This window comes from Culex pipiens, chromosome 2 (genome assembly GCF_016801865.2).
Source record: "Culex pipiens pallens isolate TS chromosome 2, TS_CPP_V2, whole genome shotgun sequence".
NCBI classification, from domain to species: domain Eukaryota; kingdom Metazoa; phylum Arthropoda; class Insecta; order Diptera; family Culicidae; genus Culex; species Culex pipiens.
In genome coordinates, this window is record NC_068938.1 from 107,549,060 (window position 1) to 107,568,194 (window position 19,135).

General features: G+C 43.0%; 2 protein-coding genes across 5 annotated transcripts in view; one reads left to right on the forward strand and one right to left on the reverse strand.

The window, feature by feature from the left end:
* Nucleotides 1-2,857: 2,857 nt before the first annotated feature.
* The window catches only part of LOC120414744 (synaptotagmin-5), a 74,030-nt gene continuing 57,752 nt past the window's right edge, over nucleotides 2,858-19,135 (reverse strand). For 2 of the 4 annotated variants that reach the window (XM_039576056.2, XM_039576057.2), the window contains exons 2-6: nucleotides 5,696-6,134; nucleotides 5,315-5,637; nucleotides 5,132-5,252; nucleotides 4,106-4,296; nucleotides 2,858-4,047 (exon numbers count right to left, since the gene is read on the reverse strand). In XM_039576056.2, the coding sequence (XP_039431990.1) occupies nucleotides 3,577-4,047; nucleotides 4,106-4,296; nucleotides 5,132-5,252; nucleotides 5,315-5,637; nucleotides 5,696-6,083 (1,494 nt within the window). In that variant the 5' untranslated portion in view covers nucleotides 6,084-6,134 and the 3' untranslated portion in view covers nucleotides 2,858-3,576. Of the gene's footprint in view, nucleotides 4,048-4,105; nucleotides 4,297-5,131; nucleotides 5,253-5,314; nucleotides 5,638-5,695; nucleotides 6,135-14,427; nucleotides 14,447-19,135 lie in introns of those variants that run through there. The other 2 variants (XM_052707527.1, XM_052707528.1) reach the window with 2 other exon arrangements.
* Nucleotides 7,604-11,869, forward strand: LOC120414755 (uncharacterized). The gene is made up of 2 exons (XM_039576071.1): nucleotides 7,604-7,670; nucleotides 8,976-11,869. The coding sequence occupies exons 1-2, from the start codon at nucleotides 7,604-7,606 to the stop codon at nucleotides 11,867-11,869; spliced, it is 2,961 nt and encodes a 986-aa protein (XP_039432005.1).

Below are 19,135 nucleotides of genomic sequence, written 5' to 3' on the forward strand. Positions count from 1 at the left end.
GCATCGATCTCTTGCACATCTCAACGATGGCCGAACCTCCTATCGATCCACGCAGGCATCGATCTCTTGCACATCTCAACGATGGCCGAACCTCCTATCGATCCACGCAGACATCGATCTCTTGCACATCTCAACGATGGCCGACCCTCCTATCGATCCACGCAGGCATCGATCTCTTGATATTCTCAATAAAGCTGAATTTCATATCGATCCACGCAGGCATCGATCTCTTGCACATCTCAACGATGGCTGACCCTCCTATCGATCCACGCAGGCTTTATTGATCTTCTCAATAAAGCTGAATTTCATATCGATCCTCGACGGCATCGATCTCTTAGATCTCCCAAAATATCCAAACCCTCCATCAATCCTCGCTGGCATTGAACCTTCACCCTTTATCAGTTTAACTTGTTGGTGGTTCTCTGTGCCGTCAGCCACTTACACAAATCATTCACATTACAATCCGTTTCACATCAGTACCGTTAATAAACCATGGTACAAACACGTCAGTGCTACCGCTAACAATCTGTCAAATTTCGCTCCTCCTGTTTGATGCCATTATGCACCCAAACCCATCTTTCCTTTTCAAAGTCTACTCCAAATCTGCTCTTAACATAAACCACGCAACAAGGATCAATCAATAGGGGAATGGCGTTGCTATTTTTAAGACCCCTTTCTCCACTTTTCTCCATCGAAACCGACTACTTTATCGACTTCATTTTGCTGGGCGAGATAGGACGCCGTCTATTTTTTAGAAGCAATTTTCCACTCTTGCTCTAAAAAAAAACCAGATGGCAGCCCGATGTAACGCCACGTCCCTATTCAGCCCTTGTTTTCAGCCACAATCATATCAACATTTCGAAACAATCCACCAACCTTTCATGCGAAGCAAAACAGTTTTCCGTCGCTACCTGCTGCATTCAGCTGAACAAAACATTGCCAAACCTCATATTTCTTTTTCGGCTCAGCACTCCAAATTTTGACAACTTCATTCAATAATTTACACTTTTTTTTTAAACAAAACCAACCACAACACTCTCATCCTTTTTTTCCACACAGCACAACACATTTTTTCCTCCCTCACAAGATTCACTGGATCCTACGCTATTATTATTTATATAAACAAAACATCAATTTCACCTTCAAAACAAAGCTGACCCATGCCGAATTTAATTTTCTTTTTATATTTTGTTTACCCTCGTCGCCAATTGTAGTGTCCTAGACTTCCTGTGCTCACTCCGATCATCACCGATGGCCTTCATCCCGTCCGCCCGCTAGCCATCGGTTCGCGTTGTCGTTTCCCGTCCGCTCCGGCCGGTGGCTTTCTCTCGACTAAAATAACCACGCGCTCTTATGTCAGAATCTAACACAAAGGCTTGCACGCAAGGTGTGGTGCAAACGCGATATGCATGCAAGGTGTGGTGCAATATAAATACAAGTTCGGCGACTTGCATCGCATAGGACCCTACAGTAACCTACCATCAAAGTTCTCCTACCCGAATGTAGATGGCGAACCGTGTTTTTAGCTTTGGTTTTGGGGGCCTATAGTAAATTGAAATGAAAAATAATCACTATACGTACGCAGTGATGCAAATGAGTGATAGAAAAGCTACCAATTAATTATCTCTACCACTATAGCTTCTGAGATCTTTTCTTGTGTCTCGTGATTCCCAGCGATGTCATTTTCTCTCTCTATAAATCTTTTCCTTTTCCTCGACTATGCGCTCTCACCGCAGAGTCTCTCATTCTCTCCAAAAACTGCAATGAAAGAACGCGAGTTGGCGATTGGGAGCCGGCCACGCATGACGTCCCGTTAAACTGCGTTTGCGAAATTGGTTTTGTGGCGGCTTTTGTGGTTAAACGTTGTTGAATGAGAGAGAAAAGGAAAATGTCAATCGCGAGTGTGTAAACCCGAAAACGTGTTAGGCTATGTTCGGCGCTGAGAGTTTCAATAAGGAGAAAAGAGCAGTTGTATTAAAGGCATGAATATTCAGGCGGATTGTTGTTGCTGAGAGCTGATATTTTTATTATATTTCTACAAAAAATATAAAGAAAACCGTTTTTTGATTGATACATTCTGAATCAAGATTTCTAGAGTTTTTTTTTTTAAACAAAACGCGCAGTGTGGGGTTTGACAGGTAATGCCGCGTTCCCCAAAAAGTGAATGCGCGCAATAATTTGTCTAGCCGTGATGGGCCAATCTTCGATTTCAAGGGGCAGTCGTATGGAGTAAGTAAGTCGATCTGGCAACGTATGTATTGAGCTTGCCAACAATGCCATGTTATGCTGGCCGTAAAGGCAAATGCTCGTTTGGATACGTCAAACATGGATACGTCAAATTCACTTCGACCAGTCTCTCTATTTAGGGTCCCTAGTATGGAGATGGTGCCCAGTCAAATCAATCCGAATTCTGAAACGGAATCTAGTTAGAATCGTATACAAATTCCGTTTCAGAATTCGGGCATGACGTTCTAGCAGGATATATGCTATGATTCTCCAGCTCAGGTTGCTAGAAATTGATTAAACATAAATCAAAATCTATTTAATATGATGCCCATACTCTAAGATCTGCGAAGTTGGCCGTGAGCGGCGCCAACTTCAAGATCCGAGCAGATCCTGGTGGACAACAGCCACGGGTATGGGGCAATGCATACAAATTTCAATCGCTTTGCGCAAAGCGAGGGCAAAACCAATCGTTCCCAAATTTTGGGAGGGTGGTTAGGACCCCAAAAGGAACTGAAAAAGTGCTGTGCTGGAAAATTAATTATGTTATTACACCCTAATGGGGCATGGAAGAAAGTAGCAACGAGTTGAAGGGGAGATTAAATCGTTCCAGTTGAATCAAAACACTTCCAAAATAAGTACATACCTCTTGTTTTATTGGTATCTTGTTTGTTTTTATAACATTAAGTAAATATTAAGAATTATCATACAGCTTGTTTGTATATTGGTTTTTGTGTTTTTTGATATATTGTTTTATTAGCAGATTTTGCTTGTTTCTTTTTGTTTTACTATAGTATGTATATATATTTCATATATATATATATATTCCCTTCTTCTGTAAACATTTCCCTCTTTGATTTCCTGCCTCTTTTGGAGTTCAATTCTACGCAATATATATTCTGTATATAGTGTAAAGATAAACCATTTTGCAGTCACATCGAGTTTCAACTTTGTTTTTGGGATACTTTATACTGGGATTCTGGGGATCGATAGTTACGTAAAATCTCAAAAGCTACAAAACAAGCCTTAAAAAGGTGTGTCTGTGTATAAGTTTAGAATATCTAAGCTAAATATGATAGACGCTTGGGTTTTATATTCAACAAGTTTGGAGGAAGAATCAACACTTTCTTATACGACCGGTTTAAGGTTTGTGTGTTTACACTGATGTTATATAGGTAACGGTTTTGGTTAAACATTTAACAGAGTTACAATTTGTTTGCTTCATTTTCCTTGCCAATTCAACAGTCAGCAAATAGAGTTAGGTACATTGGACGTTTGTATGAAAAGTTAGCTGTGCTAGATTTGCTTGTTGTTTTCTTGTTGTTTTTGCAGCAAGGTTCGAGTCGCGGGAGTTCACTTTGCCGACGAGGGTTTGGCTGGGGTCCGCCAGTCGGTCAGCACGATCCACTGGGCGGTGGCGGACCGGTTTCGGAACAGTTCCTCGAAGAACGCCTGATCTTCGGCGCGCACGTCCGGCCCGGTTCCGATGGTGGCTCGGCCCAGAACTTCGTTCTTCCCGAGCAGACTGTCGTGCAGGACCTGCAGCTCGATGGAGCAGCTTTTGAGCGCGTCCTTGGCGATATCGAACGACAGGGCCTCGTTGTAGACCGGTGCCACCGTGTTCCGCGCCACGGTCGTTTTGCGCTTCTTCAGCCGTTTACCGTCCGCGTTGTGCAGGGAAACCTTGACGTACGGGTCCGAGGAACCGCGGGTTGCGTCAATGGCGCGCAAGCTGCGGGCCTTGATGATGACCACGGTGAGCCGCTCGGCCGATGGAAGATACGACAGGGAGATCATCAGGTCGCCCAGCTCTTGTTTGGTGTCCTGAAATGAAAAGATATTCATAACCCTTCATAACAACCAACTGGAAAGCTCCCTTTACCGTTTCGCTGCACGGTCCAAGCGCTCGCCACAGGTCGATCCGGTCGGACAGGTCGACGTTGGCCAGCGGTAGCTGGGCTCCGCCGATGACCACGTGGCGCGAGTACGCGTCAAAGTCGAACAGGAGCACCTCGAGGGTGCGCCGGCCGATCGTGGCCGGCCGGACCTCGAACACAAAGTCCTCGTCGAATACTGGAATTGCAAAAAGGAACTCTTACATCTAGCACATGGTGACCTCAATAATTCAAGGGTTATTATTGCGCCTGAACCTTTCCCCAGAACATAGAAGCTGTGGCCATTTGATTTTTTTTATTATTGTCATAAGGGATTTGCTCCATATTCTGCAATATCCAGCTATATGTAATGGTATCCGTTCTCGAAAACAAAACGACCGTTCAACTTTCGAAGCTCGAGGCAAAATGGGGTAAAAAGGGTTTAATGCTTGCGTGTTTTCTCTAGCTTAGAAATTTTACGTTCCACGAAGAAATAGGAAATAGCAAAAAAGTCTAAAATGACCGTAAAATTTCAACCCATCACTTGCAGCACCGAGAACAAAAACTCCACTTCGAGCATGGATTTTCCTGCACTCAACATTGTATCCGGCAGCGAATCGTATACACAGTCGTACAATGTTTCGCGGATCGCCAGACCGTCATGAACATAAATTTCACTCTAAATTCCGCTTTCTCCGCTTCAAGCATATAGATATTGCAGATTGGAAAACTGTGTTCAGCACGGTTGGCACGTGGAACGGAGCGTTGCCCGCACAACTATTAAAGTTAATTTGGCTTGCAGATTCGATCTCAATTGACGCCATAAATTATAACACGTTAATTATGGGATTCATTTATCAGGGAAGACGAGATATAGCGGTTCCATGTCGGGCTTCGAAAGGTTCAAAGCTTCGGAAATGTATGTTATTGAGGTAAACTTGAAAAATAATAATTATATGTAGATTGATTCGTTACTACCACATACACTGAGAAAAAATCACAGCAGATATTTAAAGGAATCGTGAATTACTCACCTGGATTCAGTGTCTTTTTGTGTATTCTAGTTTGCCACATGTTATTGCGATCTGGAAGCAGTCTTATCTTTGCGTACGGATCCGCCGTTCCGCTGAAGTCGCGCGGCTGCAGATCCTGAGCCTGTTGAAACAAACCAAATTAGTTCACCAACGAATTACACCAAAACCAAACAACGTGTTCACCTCAACTAATTTCACGTTCAGGATCCCCGCACTCGGGTCATGGGTGAGCGTCAGGTGGATCGCTCCGCGCGACTCATCGTCCGAGTCGATCTTCACCGGAGAGTGCAGCAAGTCCGCTGCACCATCCACAATCTCGTGGCCACCTCCACCGGCACTGCCTTTGGATTGGTTATTTTTTGCCTTCACCGTTGCCGTGGTCGGCCTCGCCGGACTCGTAGTGCTCAGCACCACGTGTTTGTCGGTCCGGGCGATCGGAACCGAACCGACGGCGATCACCGACATGCAGCTGCTGGACGAGTCCGCACTGTCGTCGGGGGCTTCCTCTGTGACAGAAAAAATACACATTAAAAGATCGAAAACATTTGTTCAGCTCCCGTTTACCATCGGATGAATCGATAAGCTGTCCCGTGTTGCTCGGTTTCTTGTAGATTCCTTGCGAGGCCCAAAAGGGCGGATCGTCGGCCTTGGCCAGCGGGCTGCCGTTGTTCCGGTTCAGGTATCGTGAAGATCCGGCCACGGCGTCCACGTTGTACGGAATGGGACACGTGACGTGGCTTGGGTCGTGCTTGCGGGCTTCCCGCTCGCGGTCCGTTTCCAGCAGGTTGTTCTCGAACCAGTTCAGTCGGTACCGCTTCGAGCAGGTGATGTAGATGAGCAGCCCCAGGATGGACACGATCAAGAAGGACACGGCTCCGTACACGATCACCTCGAACTGGGTCACCGAAGATGAGGAGGGATCGCGGCCCAGCAGGCCGTCGATGAGGGTCATGGTGTGACGCTGTGGGATGTGGCCGGGATAACGCGATCTAGTGGTTTATGTCTGGAAGAGATGGAGAAGATGGGGTCACGTCAAAAATATTGATTCATTTTGCCATTGTTGGACCTCTTTGTCAATATAAATAATCATCTCCAATTTAGCACAGAGGGAGATAAATGAATTTTACACCTCTAAAATGCCCAATCAGCATCCAAACTTGGTTCCGCCATACGATCGCTGTTCTCTACTACTTTCTGCAAAAGATGCAAAAGGGCACTTCTATAAATTACAAATATTTAGCTATAAATGCAAGCGTGCTGGTAAGTTTCTAAAACGTAACCTGATGTCAACTTTGATTGGTTTCGAGTTCAAATAAATATTTTGATATTGTGAATTAGCTGTTGGCGAACGAGAATTCGGGACTTTCGGAGGAATCGCTGTAGATGGGTTTCAGACCTGTCGAAGAAGAACATCACGGGGAACCCACCGATCAACTACAACTTCAACACGCGAGAGAGATCATCGGGAGTAGCAGAGAGCGATCGGAAATGCCCATCAGCTAGGGTGGCGAGCAGTCACAGGAAGAAACCCTCTCACGAATTTTGTATAATTTGACCACATTTGAGTAGATAAAGAATAAACCTTTATTAAGTTTCAATAAATCGTGTCTGTAATAAATAAAAAGTTTCTGAACTATTAAATTTTGTAGTACTGTGAAAAAGAGTGATCGTGTTCGTTATTTGCGCCGAGCTTCCGTGGCCGTGAGGTTACGGGTTTCGCCTTGTAAGCGGAAGGTGATGGGTTCGATTCCTGTCTGGCTCGGCAAAGTCAGATCCCTTCAAAGAGTAATTCTACTCACTGGGAATACTGACCGGTAGGGGATGGGTTTCGACTAGCGGCGTGCTGGGTTTCCAATCCAGAGGTCGTGAGTTCGATTCTCGTACCGGGATGATGAAGTTTAAGTGAATATCCATCTATCGAAGGAAAATTGGATCGCCGAACCCGGCTCGATCAGAACCAGAAAGTCAGGACGGGCTCGATGAGCGAGCTATCGAAGGTGCAATAAAAATTATTTCTTCAAATCTCTTATATGACACTTTTGTGAGCGGTCAAACATATGGCACAGTGCAGCTTTTTCTGTGTAAAATGGAGTAACAAATTATCGCAAAGAGTACTTTTATCGTATTGAACGGACTGTTGATGAAACGCTGAAAAGTGCTGCTGAACAATTAATGACTGTTGCACTTGGAAAAGAAAGAAAAAAAACTGTGGATGAAGTAAGGATCGACGCAGAAATAGGTATACGCCGAAGTTACAGTCGAGGTTAAAGAAGGGTGCTCATAATGCAGCTAACAAACATTACCGGTCCTTTTAACGTAACGATACATGGAAACCAGAGACAACAATAAATATTCTATTGAGTCACCCGAAAAATCGCAAACTTGCAAGTATTAGAGATTTCCAGAAATGGCCTTTTGGCAGATGCTGGCATTTGGCATTTTAAGTGATTAAATCTTACGTCCCAAGCAGAGATGATGTCGGCAATGCAACAGATTTCTGTTGCGTGCAAGCAGCAACATAGGGACGTGGCGTTACATCGTGCTGCCATCTGGTTTTTGTACACGCAGAAAAATATTTTGTAGAATCAGCCTGTACGAGGTTTGATTCAACAAAATTTTTGTTGAATATAATCAACGCCGATTTTGCGTCGGAACAAACCTTGATTTTCTCAATTCTACAAAAATCTTTTGTTGTTTTGAAAAATTTGCTTTGAAGTTTAGCGTTGATTCAACAAAAATCTTGATTTTCAAATCAACAAAACGTTTTGTTGATTCAAATATGCCCTATTTTTCTGCGTGTAAGTGCAGAGTGGAAAAGTTCTGAGTCATCGTCTAAAAATAGACGGCGTCCTATCTCGCCCAGCAAAATGAAGTCGATAAAGTAGTCGGTTTCGATGGAGAAAAAGTGGAAAACGTGGTCTACAAATAGCGATGCCATCACCCTATGCCGTGCGATACCTACTATAAAAGCTAACAGATACCCTCTGGAGGTTTCAGTGTCCATCAGAGATTCGTCAAAGGCACACAAACCCACACATTAAAAGACACAGTTTGTGCACTAACTTTAAAGGACAGGCATACCGAAATGATTTGGGGCAATGGGATTGAGACCAACTAGCTAGGATACTGGCCACAACCTGGATTGGCCGGTCCAGTTACGGAAGGTTCTCCCGGGGACGTTCATGGTTTTTGATGCTGTTTATGAAAATGGCCATTTTGACCGAATTGGTCACTTTTTAAGTGGCCGGTTCTCACAGGGAAGGTTCTACCAGGAAGAACGTTCTTGTAAACGGTGCCAAAGTATCCCCTAAACAACCCCCTCAATTTGGGAGTGATTAGTTGCGATTAGTGGTCAGCGAACGACTGGACAACGCGTACCATAGGTACTTCAAGTACCGTAGGTATAAAATAGACCCACCAAGTGGTCCTTTAGCCTCTTGTTCAGTAACTCCGATACCCTGGCCTCCCCGCGGCGCTGGCCGGGATACTAGTAACCATTGGAGAGATCGGGTAACCAACCCCGGTGGGAACTTTGGTAGTATGCTGACAGGGTAAGGGGGGCTCCACCCTCTTCGGAGGATGTAGCTGTACCGTTAGGCTTCGAGACAAAAGTCCCCGTTACGGTGTCGAGAGAAAACCGCAGCTGGGTCCCGGAAGCTGCAAGGTGGCAGCCCCACCCCGAGACTAGGTATTCGCAGCCCTGGTTAGGCGGCATACCGAAGCGAAACACCAACTCAGAAAAACAAAAGAAGAAATTCAGGACGGATAAATCGGCATCAGACCAGGCGATGTAAAAAGGACAACGATTGGAAACTCGGTACCTGGAACGTTCGAACTCTCCAAGATCCTGCACGTGCTGGCCTTCTTGCCCGGGAGCTGCACAAGCTGAACGTGCATGTGGCCGCCATCCAGGAAGTTCGATGGCCCGGTCATGGAGAGCGAGAATTCACGGCGGTGGACCCCATCGCCAACACCTCTTTCAAGTACCACATCTACTACAGTGGCGGCGAAAAGGCGATGCACGGAGTCGGTTTTGTAGTGATTGGGGATCAGAAGAACCGAGTCATCAAGTGGAAGGTGGTGAATGACCGGATCTGCGTGTTGAGAATAAAGGGCAAATTCTTCAACTACAGCCTGATCAACATCTACGCGCCGACAAACGACAAGCCCGATGACGATAAAGACGCTTTCTACGAGCGTCTCGACAAGACCTATGGAGAGTGCCCAAGACATGACGTGAAGATAGTCATCGGAGACGCAAACGCGCAGGTCGGAAGGGAAGCCTTCTTCCATCCGGTCATCGGCAAGGAGAGCCTTCATCCTCGCACGAATGACAACGGCCTACGTTTGGTCAATTTCGCCGCAGCCAGAGGAATGGCTATCTGTAGCACCTTCTTTGCGCGCAAGAACATTCGGAAGCACACCTGGCGCCACCCAAATGGCGAATCGTGCACTCAAATCGATCACGTTTTGGTGGATGGTCGACACTTCTCGGACGTGATGGACGTCCGATCGTACAGAGGACCGAACATCGACTCTGATCACTTCCTGGTAGCGTGCAAGATCCGAGCTAGGCTGTCGAACGTGTTGACCCCGCGGACTGCGAGGATAGCGCGGTTGAACGTCCAGCGCCTCGCGAGCAGCGACGTTGCTGCAGAGTACAGTCGGAAGCTCGACGAGCGGATCAACGAGGACGCGCCTACAGGTAACCTGGATGAGCAATGGGGAGCCCTCCAGAGCATCGTCAACACAACGGCTACCGAAGTGATCGGCACGACCAGAGGACGCAAACCCAAAGGGTGGTTCGATGCGGAGTGCCAGCGAGTGACGGACGAGAAGAACGAGGCCAGAAAGCGTATGCTGGTGAAGGGTACGCGCCGAAACTGTGAGCGATACAGTGAGCTGCGAAGAGCTGAGAAACGAACCCACCGCCGAAAAGAACGGGAGTACGACGAGAGAGTACTTGCCGAAGCTCAAGCACAGTACAACGCGAATGATAAGCGGAGGTTTTATGCAACTGTCAACGGTGTAAGAAAGAAAGCGACGCCTTCCCCTGTTATGTGCAACGACAGGGAAGGTAACCTGTTGACAGATAAGACAGCGGTAGCGGCCAGGTGGAAGGAGCACTTCCAACAGCTGTTGAACGGTGAGACGCGAGAGGGAATCGTCGAGGACAGGATGAACGTTGAGGATGATGGAATAGCTGTGGACCCGCCTACGTTGGAGGACGTGGAAAAAGCCGTAAAGGAGCTCAAGAACGCGAAATCCGCGGGAAAGGACGGACTTCCGGCCGAACTTTTCAAGCACGGGAGCGCGCGGATGATCGAGATTCTGCACCAAATCGTCCAGCGAATTTGGTGCGAAGAACAGCTTCCGACCGACTGGTTAGACGGGCTCATCACCCCAATCTACAAGAAAGGGCAAAGACTCGATTGTGCCAACTATCGAGGCATCACAATCCTCAACTCAGCGTACAAAGTACTATCCCGAATCCTGTGGAGCAAGCTGAGACCCTTGACCGAGACCTTTGTCGGCGAATACCAGTGCGGTTTTCGAGCGGGTCGGTCAACGACGGATCAGATGTTCACTCTGCGACAAATCCTCGACAAGTTCCGGGAGTACAACCTGCAAACACACCATTTGTTCATCGACTTCAAGGCGGCGTACGATTCAGTCAAAAGAAACGAACTTTGGAAAATTATGCTAGAACACGGCTTTCCGGCGAAGCTAATTAGACTGATTCGTGCAACGCTCGACGGAGCAAAATCAAGCGTGCGAATAGCCAACGAGACATCTGAAGCTTTCGTTACGTTGGATGGATTGAAGCAGGGCGATGCTCTCTCGAACTTACTGTTCATCATAGCGTTGGAGGGTGCTGCTCGAAGGGCAGGCGTGCAAAGAAACGGAACACTCATCACTAAATCGCACATGCTGCTTGGATACGCTGACGACATCGACATCATTGGTATCGACCGTCGGTCAGTGGAGGAGGCGTTCGTCCCTTTCAAGCGGGAAGCTGCGAAGATCGGACTGACCATCAACACTGCCAAGACCAAGTATCTGGTTGCTGGCAGAGCGCGTGGCAGTGCAGGTGATGGTGTTTCGGAGGTGGAAATAGATGGAGAAAGATATGAGGTGGTGGATGAATTTGTATATCTTGGTACACTTGTGACGTGCGACAACGATGTGAGCTGCGAAGTGAAACGGCGGATTAGTGCTGCAAACAGGGCCTTCTACGGTCTTCGTAGCCAGCTAAGGTCCCGCAGCCTAAGGACGCCTACGAAAATCACGCTGTACAGGACCTTGATACTCCCTGTAGCTCTTTACGGTCACGAGTCGTGGACGCTAAAGGAGGCTGACCAGAGAGCACTTGGGGTCTTCGAGCGGAGAATCCTGCGTACTATCTTCGGCGGCAAGCAAGTAGGAGACCGGTGGCGCAGGCGCATGAACTTCGAGCTGTACCAAGACTACAAACATGCTGATATCGTAAAAGTCATCAAGCACGACAGGCTGAAGTGGGCTGGACATGTAGCCAGAATGTCGGACGAGCGGGCGGCTAAAACGATATTCAGCAGCGAACCCGGACGGGGTCGTCGGCTTCGTGGAAGGCCTCGTACGCGTTGGCTGTGTGCAGTCGACGAAGATGCAAGAGCGGCCAACATTGTGGGCGACTGGAGACGAGCGGCCCAAGATCGAGCATCCTGGAAATCTTCGATTAGTTCAGCGTTGGGTCGATAGACCTGTTGCTGATAAAGTAAAGTAAAGTAAGTAAAGTAAGTAGTTGCGTCCATGTGCACACTTTGCGCATTGCATTTCAATTTTGTATGGGAATTAGATTACAACAAAAAAAAAAAAAAACACAAGAAAAAAAACACTTTTTTACATTTTGATTTTTATCAATTTTATTTTCCACTAAAATTTTTGAACCAACACAATACCGTAAAAATTGAGAAAATTCTCTAAAACTATTCCGAAAAAAGTATTGTGCTATCTTGCTCCTGTCAAAAGATACAGCGTGCTCAAAACTGGTCTAAAACGTGATTTCGTGGAAAGTTCATTGGAGTAAAAAGAGGTTTGGTTGCCTTCCCCAATCAAGCCTTTGAACTCATATGTTCGAGCAAAAACTTGCAATAGATAACACGAAAGTCCTGGGGGTCATTAAAGTGGATGGTTTGTCTTTTTTTGTCCGGATTAATAAGGGACCATCCATAAACCACGTGGACACTTTTTTGGGAATCTATTACCCCCCCCCCCCTTCGTGGACAATTGTCCATACAAAAAAAATCTTTTTTGTATGGATCGTGGACAATCACCATACCCCCCCCCCCCCCTAAAGTGTCCACGTGATTTATGGATGGTCCCTAAGGAATCTTAATAATAGTTAAGTTGATTTTTTTTAAATTGTAGCATTTATGTAGCCAATTATTTTAAGAGCTTTGTGCAAAGTTCTTTTTCATATTGGTCATGTGTAACATAACCACCTGCACCTTTTCTTAGAGACGTAAAAAACTTGAAATTCGGCCCATTATGCAAGTGGAATTATTAGTTGAATTCATGTGTTTTATAGCTGACAAATATAACTATAGTGCTTCAAGAAGTTATGTTAGGAAGTGTGTTAGGGGTTAAGGAAACATTTGTTCCAAAAAAAAAAAAATGTTCATAAAAATTCCTTAATTAATTCTTAACATGTTTTAGATAAGATACAACTCTTTCAAATGTTAAATGGTAATAAGAAGCCCATTGTTGACTGCCATTCAAACTTTTGTCATTTCAAATATAAATTTTAATTGAACTTGAATGCAGTGAAAAAACAACATATTGTAGTTTAGTTTTATCTAAAATTTCAAGAATGGTAAATATTAATCAAATAATTGATTTTTCTAGAACATTTTCGAGAAAAAATAGTTTTGACAAAATAAAAATTAACATTTCATAACCTTCGATTATATATATCTAATGTACAAACCAAACACGTTATTTAAATTTCACATTTATGTCGTGATCGTAATTGGATTATCTGAAGGCAAACAAAAATATATTAAAATTTTATTGAAACATTTCATAAACTGTAAGAAATAACTGCATCAGTATGACTATTAAAATGAACTAACGAAAAGATGCCTCTGAAGCAAATGGGGACTTCAGTTCGAATAGGACCAGCAGTTTTTCAATCACTCAATAGTTACAAATGTGGAAAACGATGCAATATTTTTGTTGATCTTTGTCTATTCTGTCTGAAATCATTAAAAAATATTCAAAAATTGTGCAGTTACAAGGCTAAAAAACTAACTTAGTCCACCTATGTGGTTGGAGCCTTCCTCACTTATTACCAACAATGGCTGATATGATGGAATTGTACAAAAATTTCATCTATTTTTTAGATCCGGAATAAAAAAGTACATCAATATCACTTAGGTGGCCATACCTCGAGACAGGGTTGCCATATCATCAATGTTTTGGACTTGTTGGAAAGCTCATTTGATAACCTAACCAACGATGGGTCGGTTGATGGATCCGGACTTAGTTTACATACATTTAAGTGAGATCCGGATTCCAAAAAGTACATCAATATCACTTAAGTGGTCATATCTCGAGACAGGGTTGCCATATCTTCAGTGTTTTAGGCTCGCTGAGAAGTTATTTTGATAACCTAATCAACGATGGGTCGAATGATGGACCCGAATATAGCTTACATACATTTAAGTGAGATCCGAGTATATGTGAAAACACATTTTTATACATAACTTTTGAACTACTTAGGGAGTGTTCTTTTATTACGTAACGCAGTAGGGGGGGAGGGGGGGTCGGAGGCCGTTTTACGCTCCATACAAAATTTTTAAAAATTGTATGGAAATTTTGTTACGAGGGGGGGGGGGGAGGGGGTCTAAAAGTCCGATTTTTCGCGTTACGTAATAAAAGAACGCTCCCTTATTGAAACTTCAATCTGTATAAAACTCGATCTATGGGACCCTAAACCAAGTCGAATGCAACAGGTTCGTGTCAAATCGGTCTCAAGCGGTATCAACAAGTATATAGCGAAAAACCATGTGCTTGATGAGTTTGCAACTTCAACTATCTGACTAACATTCCTCCCTTTCGTTGAACTGCAGGCTTCTTGGGAGGGCGCCGGTATTGACTAATAAAGTAGATCTTCAGAGGTTAAACAGTGAACGGATGGTTGGCTCCCACTGATCATTTTTGATTCATTGTTTAACTTCAGCTGATCTGTCAGTAACGGAGTACCATGCTCATGCTCATGCTCAAAATTCATTTTTAGAGCAGGATTATAGCCTTACCTCGGTGAGGAAGGCAACAGATGTCGCAATTCGCCCCGTGGATCCTATTCTTACTGCGAACAAAATTTCCATAATTGAGGGACATAAAATACGTCGATGATAAGTCCTAGATCGTTTTGTGCAGATGATCAACCGCGTGGCCGGAAGGGTCCAAAAAACCGGTCCTCAATTTAACCCGTTTTGTCCCATCCTCACAGAAACCTGTGGAAAAAAGCTTCAAATAGAATCAGGAAAAAAATCGCAATTTTCCTCGACTTTGATGAAGGCTTAGTTGGGTTATGATTGTGTTTGCCGACATTTCGGAGAATTGTGCGCGTGCTGTCTGAAACTGTCGCAGGTGATGTCTTGTGCGGTGGATAAAATTAGACAATTTTGCTGTTCGTCTTGGTTTCCCTTGGAAGACTGACAGGTGTCGGAAAATTTGCTGCGTGGGCGGGGACAATTTTTCACTCAATCGGGAAAAAGGGACTCTCCGCTTTCTTCCTTTCTAAATATTGCTGGGTGGGATAATCCGGTGGAAATCGCTTAGTTTTTTCTCTGGGATTTGGGATGAAAGAGATGCAAAAGTGAGGGGGGCGTCTGGCAGGTGTTTTCACAAAAGGTTTGATTTGAAATTCTTTTGAAGTTTTTCCAATTTAAATGAAAATATATTCAAAACCCACCTGATACTGGGATGTTTGTTCGTTGAACTTTCACACCCTTTTGAAACATCTCTCAAGATTTTTATCTGCGAAGAAAATATTGCTATTGCCAATATTTCACAGGGGTAGAAGCAACAGTTTTGGACAAAAAATAAGAGGGAGGAGAAAAAAAAGCTATTTGCTCAATATTAGTCTGATCACTGATATATTCACGAACAGAATTTATGAACGGATGCTGGAGATTGAAGTAAAAAGCAAGATAAATCGTCGCTTGCCAGATTGGATGCACGTCCCACACGTAATGTTCAAAAAGTTTCTTTTGAGACATGGTAACATTGTGTGCTTTCACTTTGCTCAAAATTATCGCAAATCATAAAGTGCGCAAAATTATGGAGTGTTCAATTCCGCGTGACTGGATCTCACGTAGATGAAAAAATGGCCTTGAAACAGTGATTTATTTCTCCCTGTAATGACATACAATTTTCCCCCAAGTTAATGCGCACCCTTGGTCATTTCTCGCTAAATTAAAATCTTGGCCCATACCAACAGAAAAGGAGCGTTTAATTATGCATACACGGTGATTTGTGAGCTGCTAAGACTCTTTCCATCAAGTACCGTGCCAAAGAGTTACTTTAGAAAGTTCCAACCTAAACCAAAATTGTCTCAAATTAACCAAACTGAGTGTAGGAAGCTTTCTGCTACTAAAACCATACTTATTTCCTTCCATGGGTGATTATTTTCGGTTTGGAGCAGCAGCAAAGGGAAAGGAGAAATAGGCGTGGTGCCAAGAAGTCACACTCGTAAAACCGAGCAAACATGCTTGCTCGCAACAGGAGTGAAGGAAATCTATGCGGTTGGAAATCTGTGGTGGAGAGGGGGAGGGTGGAGGAAAAGCATATTTCCGGCGGCAAAATGGATATTTATTCGCCTCATGGTTGAAGTGATGGAAGAGGAAATCAGTAGATTCGAGCAGGAAAGGGCGAAAATTGGATTGAATTTGCATTGGGAATTTCATAGTATCAATTGTAAGATTACTAAAGTTGCTTTTAACTTTAAAACATTTAAAAAGTGCTTATTTTGTACCGTAAAACGAGATGATAGGATTCCAATTTTTCAAATGCTGTGCAACCGGTAAGGTTTGTTACAAGATTTATATATTAAAAACATGTACTTAGGTACAAGGTTCATTATTTTTGCCTTCCTCACCTTACTGAGGAAAGGCTATAAAATCACTCGAAAAATGAACTTCTTAATTCGACCTCATAGACCACCCTTCACGTATACCTATCAACTCAGAATCATGTTCTGAGCAAATGTCTGTGTGGATGTGTGTAGGTGGGTGGACAAAAAAATTGTCACTCGATTATCTCACTTTACTGATATTTATACACTTTTTGGAGGCCGGATCTCAGATATTTTAGTAAAAATGATGTCCGGGTCCATCATGCGACCTGTCTTTAGTTAGATAATCGAAAGACCTTTCAAATGAGCCTAAAACATCAAGGATCTGACAACCCTATCAAACGTTATTAGCACTTAAGTGTTATTTATACACTTTTAGAGGTCGGATTTCAGATATTGTGATAAAAATATTGTCTGAATCTTCCATGCGAACTATCGTTGGATAGGTTTTTTTTATCAGACCTTGCCGATGAGTCAGAAAAATTGAAGTTCTGCGAACCCTATCAAAAGAAATGAGTAATAAAGTTGATTTGTTAAACATGTTAAGGGAATGCAGCTATTTTTACTGAATGTATTGACTTTATGAAAGTGAGGAAGGCACCAACCACCAAAAGGTGGATTAAGTAACGTTTTTCATAAATGTTTAATCAATTTGTGAATATAAAAAAGCTATTTTAAATTCCAGGATGATTTTGATATAACCAGTGTTTCTCATAAATTTCATGATTTTCATGATTTTTGTTCCTTTGAGAAAAGCTTCCCCGAATGCTGAAATGAAAAAAGAAAAAAAGCAGGCTTGTCGAAAAAAAATTAGAAAATTTAACACAAAAAAATCTATTGATGAAAAGCATGATGCGTCTCCCCCGTTTTGTATGAGCTCTGAGCTATGTCCTATCGGGCTCAAAATTGAACTTGGCTAAAATAATTACAACCGTATTTTTTTCAACGCCGTGTTAGGGCGGTCAAAACATTGCGATTTTTGCAAAAAAAAAAAACATATTTTTTTAAAAACATAACTCCGAATTGAGCTCTCATGGACCCAAATGTAAGATGATTGGGCTTTTAGGGAATTTTTGTTGAGTTTCTAAAATCTACCCTTATATTTGAAAAATTCATACACCCAGAACTGGGCATCGGCATACGAGAGGATAAAGAGCACGATTCGGTAGTAAAATGGTACTGTGAGCGGACGGAGAGGATAAATCCCGAAATTACCGAGAGTACTTTACTCATGGTTCATTTTCCAAACAAGTTCATCTATCAAAAAAAAAGTACCGGTACCAAGACTCGAACCCAAGACCTTCGGCATATTGAACCGTGCCTTTGCCGTATGGGCCACCATGGTTCGGTGACTAAGTGGCGGTCGTTTGTTGATATAAGCCACTCATAGGATGAACTGTTCCAATGAACGAATGAACACGCGAGAGGACTATACTCTCGCAATATAGCACTTTCCTCACGTTTCTTTTCGAGAGGACTATCCCCTCGTTCTTTAACTTTGGGTGTATGAAAAATTAAAATGTGGTTTTGGGAGTCTCAGGACCAAAGATGTTTTTCAAGGACCTTGTACAAAATTACATACCTTATACTGCCGTTCTACGCATAATTGTCTCATGTTCAAAAAAGTGCAACTGAGAAAAACGCTATTGAAATTTTTGAACGTGTCCCTAATCACCCCAGTTAGTATTTTATCACTCTTATTTATCATCCTCTTGCTATACAATAGGTAAACAAGGCATAATACTTTAATGAACTATTGATTCTATGAGAGAAAATACTTGGTGGAACGATTATGCGTAGAAGTGAAACGACGGGACAAACAGACTTGGTTTGGTTTTTGATGAGTTTCCAAACAAAGTACTAGATTTTATGTGTTTTTTCTAAAAGTATACGACAAACTAAACTTAAAAAATGTCAAAAAGTCAAAATCGTCCAAAAATGACATGGGACAATTATGCGTAGAACGGCAGTATATATCTAAGAAAGATAAAGTTTCATCAACAGGATTCCGAAATTTAATGATTGAAAATAAAAACTGGGGTTTCAGATGCGGCGCAGGAAAACGACGAAAACGAGAAAAAAACAACTACTAAACTAAAATTGCGATAATTTTAAAATTTAAGCGATGACCTACACTTTATTGGGTACCAAAAGTTGCGTCTTTCAATAACGAAAATTTAAGTATCCATAAATCAAACAATTTCGTAGTAACTTTTCAAAAGCGCGAATTCTTAGATATAAAAACACAGTAAAAAAATCGCGTACCATCGGTTTTTTTATTCGTGCTGTCTATCCCACTAGTGACACTTCACCAGAGAGAAGGGAAATAAAATTGAATTGAATTATGAGTGATTTTAGAAAAAGCAAAAAACATATTTTCGTACATTTCCTACTCAAATTCTCAAAATTCAACTATGTGTATCTTTTGAACTCCGGGGTTTAGAGAATTGGTCAAGAAGACTTTATTTCATGCCTTGGCGAGATCTTTCGAAAAAAGTTGGTCTCGTTCGTGTACATCCTTGGAGCAGCTCCCATACAAACTTGCCTGTTCTCCTTTTCATTTTTAAAATTGAGCAATTCTCTGAGATTTCGGTCATTCGATTTTTTTTGTATTTTTTAATCCGGCTGAAACTTTTTTTTGCCTTTGGTATGCCCAAAGAAGCCATTTTGCATCATTAGTTTGTCCATATAATTTTCCATACAAATTTGGCAGCTGTCCATACAAAAATTATATGTGAAAATTCAAAATTCTGTATCTTTTGATGGAATTTTCTGATCGATTTGGTGTCTTCGGCAAAGTTGTAGGTATGGATATGGACTACACTGAAAAAAATGATACACGGTAAAAAATTTTTTTTGGTGATTTTTAATTTCACTTTTTGTTA